General features: G+C 40.3%; 1 protein-coding gene across 7 annotated transcripts in view; it reads right to left on the minus strand.

The window, feature by feature from the left end:
* The window catches only part of kirrel3b (kirre like nephrin family adhesion molecule 3b), a 137,879-nt gene extending 135,097 nt beyond the window's left edge, over positions 1 to 2,782 (minus strand). For all 7 annotated transcript variants that reach the window (XM_019864994.1, XM_019864991.1, XM_019864990.1 and 4 more), the window contains exons 1-2: positions 2,487 to 2,782; positions 2,289 to 2,368 (exon numbers count right to left, since the gene is read on the minus strand). In XM_019864994.1, the coding sequence (XP_019720553.1) occupies positions 2,289 to 2,331 (43 nt within the window). In that variant the 5' untranslated portion in view covers positions 2,332 to 2,368; positions 2,487 to 2,782. The remainder of the gene's footprint in view (positions 1 to 2,288; positions 2,369 to 2,486) is intronic.
* Positions 2,783 to 12,088: the final 9,306 nt, after the last annotated feature.

Here is a 12,088-nt window from a genome sequence, read left to right on the forward strand (position 1 = left end):
TCCGGTAAAGTTTGGCCTGAGGTGAATGTGTTCCTGGAGACCGTCTCCTAGATCCCATTGACTTGCTGTGTCATTTATCACTGGCAGCAGAGGTGACCGTGAAAAAGAAAAGGTGCCCTCGATGCAGGAACAACATAAACAGGATGGAGAGCGTCTCGAGATTCCCACTTGAAGGGAGTGCTACAAAAATGCTGTGGGCCTCTGTGAATAGAGGCAGGCAGTCTCTTCTTTTTTATTTCCACATTTTCATGCCCTCTTTGTCTCTCGCACTTGTTCAAGACATCTCCCTGCCCCCATGTTCGTAAAAACAAGATGGTTTTCTGAGAGGCTTTCTGCATACACTGACTTGCCACATCGACAGAGACGTAATTTGCACGACTCAAGTCAGACAAACTCGGGTGCCCCTTCCCCAGAGCCCCGTATGGGGAAGGTGCAGGATGTCGTTATCCCTTGTTTACCTGCGGCGATGAAAGTTATGTATGTTACATTATGGTAATGACCAAGGCAGTGCAACCTTATTTGAGGTGAAATATGGTATCTATAAGTTGCTCCAGGAAGTAAAACTGAGCCAGTGAGTGTGGATGAGAATGTAAAGGTGGAATGCAATAAAATGCAAAATAAAAGTGTTTTGGTAGGTGACAGAGCTCGGAAAGCATTCGAGCTGTACATCGGAAATGGGATTAAAGCAAAATGAAGATGTATTTTAATGCTGGCCGTAGGGATGGGACAAAATATTGATGTTGAATATATACCGCATCATATTCATAAACCACCATCAAATATCCATATTGCGGCTGTCTGATTAAATTCTCCTCCGTGCACTGTCAACACTGCAGAATGGTCGACGGAAAAGAGTTTCATTGCTTTTCAACCAGCGTCTCCTTTTCCGAGACTTGCTCATACGTATTTGCGGTTATTTTATTGTTACGTTTCAGGAAACAAACGTGGTTCACATCCACGTAGCTCTCAACAAAACAAACGTTTTTCCTACATTTTACCTTCTTCAGTTCGACAATTATCTCAACCTTTTGTGGGTGTTTTTTTTTTCTTCCACTGTATTAGCGTTATTCATATGATGGCAAAAAAAGACAAAAATCGCTGGGCTGCGATGCAATTGGTTCATGCTGGTTATGGTGAGTGACTGTGATTCCCGCCACAAGTTAGCGGATGGAAATTCCAGCAGATGCTTAAAAGAGATAAGGCTGAAGGCTGATTATGTATTTTGACATCACAATAAGCACAGATGGCACTGCAGAGCGGTGATGAAATTTCAGGAAAAAACAAAACAAAAACAAAACGAGAACAACGTCGGCAACATTAAGGGCATCTAAAACATAACTGCGGTGCACCTTGTATCATCAAAACTGGAAAGTAAAGCGCACCAAGTGGGCTGCCTCGCTTGAAGAAGGAGAATTAGACTGCCATCGTATTACCAATACGGTCGATCAGCATTTTTACCTCATACAAAACATGAAGTCAGCAGGAAACTATAACCGCCGCAAAGTGATGTGATGGATAAGTGGTGTTGTTTCCTCTGTGCTAGATATAAATCAGCATGTCGAACAACCCCGCTGGTTACATTTGTTGTCTACTTGTCAACAGATTGCCCTGCCCGATTTAGCAAAATTGTCAGACTTCCTCGGGCATACCTTTTCACTGACGAGACGCCGTTAATAACGTTCAGTGAAATCGGTGGCGGCGGTGTGATTCATCCTGCAGAATGTCAACCTGCATGGGTCGGGTAAGGCAAAACTGCAGAAGAACCAAAAGTCCATCTGACCACAAACAGAACTGTCCAAAAGCAATCCAAAAACAAAAAAAGCTGGACTCATCTCAGTTGTGAAGCACTCCATTTCTCTTCTCTTTCCGCCACAATGCCCGTTTGTTGGACTCAATGGGAAAGGACTGTCAATTCAAAGCCATGTGGCTCAAGAGTAAACGCTTGACTGGACTGGGGGTTGGAGGGCTTTATGTGTGTGTGTGTGTGTGCGTGCGTGCGTGTGTGAGACCGGAATACCAAGTTCACAAAGAGAGTATTTAACTCGTCGGCTTAGACCGCGATGAGAGAGTGACAGCTATCTGCACAATCAGGGACAAACGACAAACGAACCTGAAACAAAAATCTCTCCCGACTTGGACTTAATCACATACGATCGACCCTGCACGATGAGACATGACAGCGAGGGAAGAACTCAAACCCAAGCATGCGCCTATCCCGTAAGTCACCCCGCGATCAGAGTCACGCAAAGATGAGACGAATCAACAACTTTAAATGGAGAAAATCCTACCGTGTCCGAAGATCCACAGGAGCACGAGGAGCCGAGGGATCATGATTAAGAGTGCGAGAGGGCAAAACCTAGGAAAACAAAAGAGCGGAGGAGTGTGAAGTTGGCCGGCACGAGAGGACACAGCGCTTCTCTGTGCTGCCGGGAGGGACGGGTGCTTCTCGCCCTCCTGTTTAGTGTGTCCGTTTACCAGAATGTCTTCCACAGAATGTCTTCGGTCTTCCGCCGATCGTCCTCCTCTTCCTCCTCCTCCTCCTTCTTCTTCTGTCTTTTTTTTTAACCCCGTGTGTCAGTCTTCTGAGTCGCCGGTGATGATCTCAGGCTCACATGCTCTTCTCGTGATGGGAGCTTCTTGTACTTTCAATGTCTTCTCTGGCTAAAGTCGCGCATCGTCTCGCTGGCCGTCCATACTCCAGCTCATCAGCGCGCGCTCGCCCAGTCTCTCTCTCTCCATCACACTCTCTCTCGCACCCCCTCGCTCGACCACTCGTAACACAGTCATGGGGGGGGGGGGGGGATGGCGACTCCTCCCTCTCTCGTCCCCTCTTCTCAGCGTGTCTGTGTGCGAGGTGCACATCCTCACTCTGGCAACGGGAGCAGTCGTGGGAGAAACATTCGAGGGTGCAACTCTAATTTGAATCAGAATACGAGTCCCTTGGCAGATTTAACCCCCCCCCACCCTTTTCCCTCTTAGACTCTTCTCTCCTTTTAGCTTTCTTTTTTCTTTCTTTTCACTTCTTTTGTTTTTTTGTTTTTTTTTTGTTTTTTTAGGACACTTTGATTTCCTGGACCATACAGAAACTTCACATTCAACTTCACCAATCCTATCCAATTCAAGCGATCAATCAATTGTCATGAGAAGAGGTGTTTTTAGTTTCCAAAGCAAAATGCATTTTTAGATTGCAAGTTTTAGATTGAAGAAAAGATAAATACGTTCTTATGATGCACTTAATAGTTATCAATGCCTTATGACTGTTAGCATTAGTATTATTGTTATCACTATTATTACTTATGAGCAAGTTTCAAGCTATTGCCATTTAGTCATCTCTTCTGTTGAACGTAATGCCTCCGCCACTCACATTAAAATACTAGACAAAGGAGGTTCATTGTAAAGTGTAAGAAATATCATTGAGTTAACAATATTAATATTTTATTCATCATGCAAAAGTGTAAAAAAAAAAATTCTCTCTCTCTCTCTCTCTCTCTCTCTCTCTCTCTCTCTCTCTCTCTCTATATATATATATATATATATTCTTTTTTTTAGCGTGGGAGGAAGCGGAGTACTTGGGTCGATCCCACACGAGCATGGGGTGACATGGAATCGCTGCACAGGACCATTAGATCACCATGCCGATCCATACACAATCAATAGCAGACACACAAACAAACCGTGTTCCTCAGATTACACTCAATCGGATTTTTATGCAATCATACGCATCAATATCAAATTAACCAGCGGTAAAGAGGCTCATGTGAGAAAGGGCAATGCATCTTGTTTGTCCAGAATTTTCTCAGGCATGCATGTAAAAGCTCAAAATGATTTTGAAGAGAGGAATACTCATAAAGAAACCATAAACGAATCTACTTTTGTATCTAATATTTTGCATATTTGCCTTCTTGTACTGGATGCCTTTTATGAACCCTGCTTAAAAAAAAAAAAAAAAAGAAAAGACACATTAAGATGACGGACGGGTGCTGAGTTTTGACGTCAATGGAATGTGACACATTTGTTTATTTCTCTTGGGCCTGCACGTTTATTGTTAGGATCGAAGAAAAGGTCCGAAAGTCTGCTCTCTGCCGTTGCGTGTGTCTCGTGTGTAGAACTGCGTTAGCCTCAACTTGTTTTTTGATATTAGCAAATCAGTCAGTTGTCTCTCAAGGAAGCACATTTACCTCTTCCTTGTCGGGCACAATATTCCCCCCAGACGCAATACATGTTTGTCCGTGATTTCTTACACTCTCGTTCTCATCACGTCTGCAAAGGAGTAGGGCAGAGGACTTAATAGCATGGAATTAAAGGGCATAGAAAGGTGTTTCAAGAAATATGGAAGCGTAATGACATCCCATTTTCCTCCGGAACACCTTTTGGAACATAGACAGAAGGGGTGGAAATTAATACAGGTGGCATATTATTCTTGCACTTCATGTACGGGAGAGGAAGAAAACGTTACAGCTTTATCAATGCTAGGAACTTTGCAGGAGAAATATTGGGATTCAGTCATTTGAATATGCGCTTTTCATTTTATTCAAATAGGAGTTTTCACTATTGCTACATTTGTTGTGACATTTTTGCACAGGACTGTGTACATAGAGTACAATGTACGACAGGTCAAATGATGGTAAAACACAACGTTCATACCTTCAGGCAATTTCTTAGAGTACATTTTACTCCAAAAAGGTTATATTTCGAGAGTAAAATATAATATTTACTCGAAAATTAGTCGATTCATTTTAACAGAGTCCCATTTGTCCCCCTAATTGAGTTGTAGTTAAACATTTTGGAGTACAAGTACCCCCTCCGGCCACATAGAAAAATAATTTGAACGATATTTACCTGAAACAAACCTGGCAAGGTTTTTTTTTTCCCTTAGAAATTTCATTTTTCAAGGGGAATTGCAGAGTACAGTTTACTTGCCTTGAAATAGTTTATTTGAAAAAAAAAAGTCTCTCAAGGGTTTAGGAACAAAACTACAACCTTCAGGTCCGGAAACGGCCACCGAAACATTTTTTTTTTTGTTTTTGTTTTTGAGACACCAGCGATTTATGAAATCACAGTAGCTGGGGCATGGCTCAGGTGGTCGAGTGACCGCCTCACAACCTGAAGGTTGTGGGGTTCATTCATCAACCATTGAGTGTTTTTTTTTTTTTTTTTTTTAGCACAGCACAGAAGGCCAATAAGTGTGATTTCACTCCAGACACTGGAAACATCTTCCAAATCGATATGGTTCTGACAAAGAGAAATAATCCCTGAATTTTGTGGCTGACCTGTTCAAAATTGGACCAGATGGAGCGTGGTCAAGGAGCACATAGATAACCATCATGACGTCTGACCTTAGCGACCGTCCTCATCTGGAGTCCGGTAGCCACAACAAACTCGACGATGTTTTGCTTCAACAAGAAACGTGTGCAGAGTTGGAACCCTGTCCATCTTTTACAGACCAAGTGTTGCAAAATGGCAAAGCATAAAATTTATTTTGCTTTAAATGTGGCCGAAGTGTGGCAACACACTTCATAATTCAACAGACAGCAAGTCACTCCGCACACTCCAAGGTCAACTCTTGAGTTTTACAGTGACTTGGTCTGTCCCATGTGTCACCCTCGATGACTTCCGTCGGCTATTTACATACGCTAACCCATGGCATTCTTTTTACCCTTGTCTTTTGTAGGACATGTCACCCAATGTCAAATACAAAATGACATTTTCATCATTTAAAATATAACATAGACGTCCCCAATATACAATAACACCGATGTCAAGTTTAAACTATTCCACATTTGATGACAAGGAACAACTCACCACCTAAAAAAAAAAAAAAAAAGAGTTAATAGTAATAATAAGTTATATATATATGCTCGTCTAAAAAATTTTGTATCATGAGAAAGTTGATTTGTTTCGGTAATACTAAAAAAAAAAAAAAAAAAATTTCCAACAATTGTCTCCAGTAATTAACTGGTTGAGTATTATTTTCCTTTTAAACATTTAATTTTCTCTGTGCAAATACAGATAGGTCAACTTCTCTGACTGCGTGGTCAGCCTGCGTAATATGGTTATCTTGCCTCCAGAAGCGCGGCTCTGAAGGGCCCTAAACAGAATAAATGAGGAGCCGTGCAATTGAAGAGAGAAATAAAAGGGCATATAAAGTATTCCCGACACTGGTAAATCAGTTTTCCTTGGCAATTACAGGAAGATAGCGTGTATTTCATCTGGGGATGGGCAAGTGGATGGTGGTGGTGGGGGTTTGGCACTCAGGCTGTCAGACAATACAAGCAAAATCTATAGCCCGCAGTAAATCCTGAAGCTTTTAAAAGATATTTTAATGGCCTGCCCTGTCCTTTACATGGCGTACAATCTGATTATTAGTGTTGGAGGACAGGGGGGCTAATTGAAATGTCACTCAGCACTCAAGTGTCTTTCTTCTCTTTTTAGTGCTGAGAGAGGAGAATCATTCATTTGCCGAATAGGCATCAGGTATCCATGATACATAATAACAAAATGAAGCAATATACAAAATGTAAAAAAAATAAAAACGGGCGATGCTATCTGTGACGGTGATTAACCTCAAAACGAGAGAGAGTTTTGCTTTGCCTTGTTAATTAAGTCTGCAGCAGGATAGCAAAGCTCAGAGGTTGTCATGGGAAAACAGAAGATGACCCATATAATGAGAAAGCATTAGCTTCGGGGCTTCTCCTACAGTCGTCATACTTTTTTTTTTTTTTTTTTTCCACAGACGATTGTGTCCCTCGAAAAGCAACTATATCCAGATTTTCTACTTAAGCCACAAATGTATCTTCAGTGACCCTTGGAAACAGAGAGGGAGTCTTGATAAGACGTCTGTGACTTTCTTTCATCAAAATACCCAGAGGAGCAAGAATTACAGCACACTTCTACCCAGGGATGGGTATCGATAAGATTTGATCAATACTACTACTCTTAACAATACTGCTTATCGATCTACTGCCTTAACGGTATTCTTATCTGTGCTTGCTTTGGAAGCAGTTATTCTTTTTTTTTTTTTTTTTTTTTTTTAGAACAGCCTACAGCCACACAACAAACCATTTTGCCAAAAATAGCCAAAGTCCACTAACAGAAGGCCAAATCTGACCAGTTACCAAAAGTCTATCCCAAACACATCGTGATAATTAAGACAATATGGCATTGACAAATCATTTGACATGGATTAGAAAACGTGAGGGCAGCCCGGTGGTCGACTGGTTAGCATGCCGGCCTCAAATTGCAGAGGTGCAGGGTCCATTTCCGGCTCCGGCCTTTTTGTGTGGAGTAAGCATGTTCTCCCCGTGTCTGCGCGGGTTTTCCATGGGTACTCCGGTTTCCTCCCACATTCCAAAAACATCCATGGCAGGTTAATGAAACACTCTAAATTGTCCGTAGGTGTGATTGTGAGCGCGGATGGTTGTTTCGTCTATGTGTGCTCTGCGATTGGCTGGCAACCAGTTCAGGGTGTCCCCCGCCTACTGCCCGAAGACGGCGGGGATAAGCTCCACCACCACTGCGAACCTTGTGAGGATAAAGCGGATCGGAAAATGTGGGGATGGATGGATCGAAAACGTTAAGATCTTTAACAACACTGCTACAGTTCCAACTTTATTGGAATTTGGGTTTGTAAAAAAAAAAATAATAATAAGAAAAAAAAAAAATATATATATATATATATATATATATATAAATATATATATATATATATAAATTCTAACAGTCACTTTTCTCATACTTTCTCATTAAATGTCAAATGTTTTAAGACTTTTTCTCAAGTCATATTTCACAAGATCACAAGTTATTTTTGTCTTGTGATCACATAATTTTACTCAATTATCGCTTTCAGGTCATTTTTAAGACAATCATCATCTATTGTCATGTCATGGTAACTGATAGAACTGTATGCTGTGCCCTAACAGACCCCATTTATGCAACACGGTGGTGACACAAATGGCTTTCCAACCAACATATTTCAATAAAACCAGTTACATATTATTTGTAAAGCATGTTAAGTGTGATTTTAATTTTCAACCGTGCAGATATTTTCAACCAACATCAATGGAGCACATAAACAAATCATATTTATTGCTTTCCAATTTCAGGCATTACCTCCTCCCACTTATTCATGGAAGTGCTTGGCTGGAGACCAGCAATTTGTCTGTCTCTCTCTTTCCCTCTCCCTCTCTCTCTCTTTTTAACTCCTGCATATTTAATTACATTCAGGAATCATTTTAGTCCTGTGTTTGCAAGCTTTATTGCAGCCAGTTCAAAGCCCAGCAGCAGGTTACTCTCTGTGGTTGTTGCTTTTGAGCGCTGGTTGGCTGAACACTTTTCTCCACTTTATAACTACCGCTGAAAAATAAATGTGGGCTCTGCATTCAATTATCAATTTCACAGTGAATAGGTTTAACAGTTAAAAAAATAAGGGAGGAAAAAGATCATTAATAAAAATCAGTGTGCAGTGTGAACAAAGGTTGCATGATTCATTTTCTAAAAGCAAATGAAATGTGCGTGTTTTGAAAATAGCATCAGATTGCCCTTTGCCAGTGCTCATACTTCATATTTAAATCATCCTGACACAAAAGCTTCACTCTGGGAAGCGGTACAAACAAAAGATAGATTTACTGGAAAAAAAAAGAGTTGAAGGTGTAACACACACACGCACACACACACACACACACACACACACACACACACACACACACACACACACACACACACACACACACACACGCTCACAACTTCTCATAACAGGATTGTCCACACCTGCCAAAGAAACCTTCTCCATCCTTCAAAATGGTGAGTACTTTTCCTTTGAAAATATGATTTCCACAGTCACAGCATCAACAAAGACTTAATTCGAACAATAGCAGCTGTTAAGTTTTAAAGGTAAATATACTCGAGTGGACAGGCTGTGGACACATGGAGAGAAAAAAAAAAAAAACATTGCATCCGAAAAAATAATAACCAGAAATTCCATCAAAGATCATAAGAGAGCATATATTGCGCAGTGCTGTGAAAACGTATTTGCCCCCCCCCCTTCAACAAAGACTTAATTCGAACAATAGCAGCTGTTAAGTTTTAAAGGTAAATATACTCGAGTGGACAGGCTGTGGACACATGGAGAGAAAAAAAAAAAAAACATTGCATCCGAAAAAATAATAACCAGAAATTCCATCAAAGATCATAAGAGAGCATATATTGCGCAGTGCTGTGAAAACGTATTGACAGGACCGCATAGGAAAGTGGACCAAGTCAGATTTGCAAATATCTCCATTGAGCCATTCAGAATGTCATTAAAACAAGAACATATAGGTCACATATGGGCAAAAAAGGAAAAAAAAATCAGATTCAGGTCATATTTGCCTACAGTTTGAACATAGCCTAAATTACAGATAATTCATTTTTGAGCATGGATACCAGCAAATCAGGGGATTGCATAATACATGAGCTCAGAGAAAAAAAAAAACAGCATTTTAGAATTGGGGAGGCAGGGTTCAGGGGGGGCGTTATTATACGCGGGTGTGCGTTAATGTCGCGACATTACACTACTTGTTCTAAATGAAGGCCAATCATGTATATTCACAGCTCAGTTTTGCCACCAATGAATTCTATCTCCTACGGTATGTAGCATAGTAATAGCGATATTAATATTAAAAAAAAAAAAAAAAGACAGATTGGAATTTAAATGGAAAATAACTTATTATCACCTTTAACCCTCGAAGTCGGTTAAAGTATATCATACTGTGGTCTGCTCTATTGCTAGTTTGTCTCTTGGGATCCCGGTACTGTTTTCAGAACTTCTGCCAACTGTGAAACTCGAGGAGGCAAAAGCAAAGGGGGAAGAACTGTGAGGCATCGCAAAAATTTCCTCCACACTCGGAAGGGTTTGGCCTCACATGCCAGTGCAATTTAATAGCCTCATTTATCTGGAGCATGAATACATGCTGCGGTGGAAGGAGAGAAGCTCCTCTCACGTCCAGTCGTCGCACCCATGCATGTTTACCAGGTTGTCATGAAATACACCAGACTATTTGAATTTGAAATCAATTTGCTGGCTTGAACTTATGCCATTGTTGTGTTTGTCACCTGAAATAAAAGTTGATCCGGCTGATTTGATTTCAAAATATATGTACCGTACTGTACCACATTTCCTCTTATTGTGTCCACTTATTTACTTAACTACAGATGAGGTGAGGTTTGTATTGGAGTAGATTTGCACAAACTCCTTTTTAACAATTTTTTGATATTATGGCATATCAGCAAGCATGGAGAAAGACGAAACTAATATAAACATAGGTATAGTGTTTTTTTGTTTTTTTGGGGGGTTTTTTTGGACTGAAATTATTCTACTTGCATTGTGCAAAGACCATTCGGGTCAACCAAAGCAGGGACTATAATAATGATGATCAACATATCTACTTTCTTCACCTCCGTGGCATCACCACATCTGTGGTACACAGCAGTGGCTATTTTATGAGTCTCTTATTATTCATATTCATACTAATAAGGGAGATATGAATAAAAGATTATCCTAGTGCTTTTATAGAAAGCACTGTGTAAACTAACACTCCTTCGCACCGCTGTTGTTCCCTTACTGTAAACTGAAATATTGAGTGCTTGCAATTTTCAAAGTTTAGTTTATTCATTTAAGGTGGAAGACAACACACAGCATATGATTAGGTGAGAGCTTATTGTTGAGTTTGTCTTTCGGCGTAGGGAGTTGAAAATAATTTTAAGGTTTAAAAAATGCTTGGGTTTTCATTAAAAGAAGTGGATTGAGGAAAATGTGCAGTGTGAACAAAGGTTGCATGATTCATTTTCTAAAAGCAAATGAAATGTGCGTGTTTTGAAAATAGCATCAGATTGCCCTTTGCCAGTGCTCATACTTCATATTTAAATCATCCTGACACAAAAGCTTCACTCTGGGAAGCGGTACAAACAAAAGATAGATTTACTGGAAAAAAAAAGAGTTGAAGGTGTAACACACACACGCACACACACACACACACACACACACACACACACACACACACACACACACACACACACACTCACAACTTCTCATAACAGGATTGTCCACACCTGCCAAAGAAACCTTCTCCATCCTTCAAAATGGTGAGTACTTTTCCTTTGAAAATATGATTTCCACAGTCACAGCATCAACAAAGACTTAATTCGAACAATAGCAGCTGTTAAGTTTTAAAGGTAAATATACTCGAGTGGACAGGCTGTGGACACATGGAGAGAAAAAAAAAAAAAACATTGCATCCGAAAAAATAATAACCAGAAATTCCATCAAAGATCATAAGAGAGCATATATTGCGCAGTGCTGTGAAAACGTATTTGCCCCCCCCCCTTCCTGATTTCTGTGTTCTTTGCATATTTTTCACACACAATTTAGACACTTGATGTCATGTGACAATAAACTAGGCTGTGACAGGACCGCATAGGAAAGTGGACCAAGTCAGATTTGCAAATATCTCCATTGAGCCATTCAGAATGTCATTAAAACAAGAACATATAGGTCACATATGGGCAAAAAAGGAAAAAAAAATCAGATTCAGGTCATATTTGCCTACAGTTTGAACATAGCCTAAATTACAGATAATTCATTTTTGAGCATGGATACCAGCAAATCAGGGGATTGCATAATACATGAGCTCAGAGAAAAAAAAAAACAGCATTTTAGAATTGGGGAGGCAGGGTTCAGGGGGGGCGTTATTATACGCGGGTGTGCGTTAATGTCGCGACATTACACTACTTGTTCTAAATGAAGGCCAATCATGTATATTCACAGCTCAGTTTTGCCACCAATGAATTCTATCTCCTACGGTATGTAGCATAGTAATAGCGATATTAATATTAAAAAAAAAAAAAAAAGACAGATTGGAATTTAAATGGAAAATAACTTATTATCACCTTTAACCCTCGAAGTCGGTTAAAGTATATCATACTGTGGTCTGCTCTATTGCTAGTTTGTCTCTTGGGATCCCGGTACTGTTTTCAGAACTTCTGCCAACTGTGAAACTCGAGGAGGCAAAAGCAAAGGGGGAAGAACTGTGAGGCATCGCAAAAATTTCCTCCA

This window comes from Hippocampus comes, unplaced genomic scaffold (genome assembly GCF_001891065.2).
Source record: "Hippocampus comes isolate QL1 unplaced genomic scaffold, H_comes_QL1_v1.1 scaffold276, whole genome shotgun sequence".
In the NCBI taxonomy this organism is placed as follows: domain Eukaryota; kingdom Metazoa; phylum Chordata; class Actinopteri; order Syngnathiformes; family Syngnathidae; genus Hippocampus; species Hippocampus comes.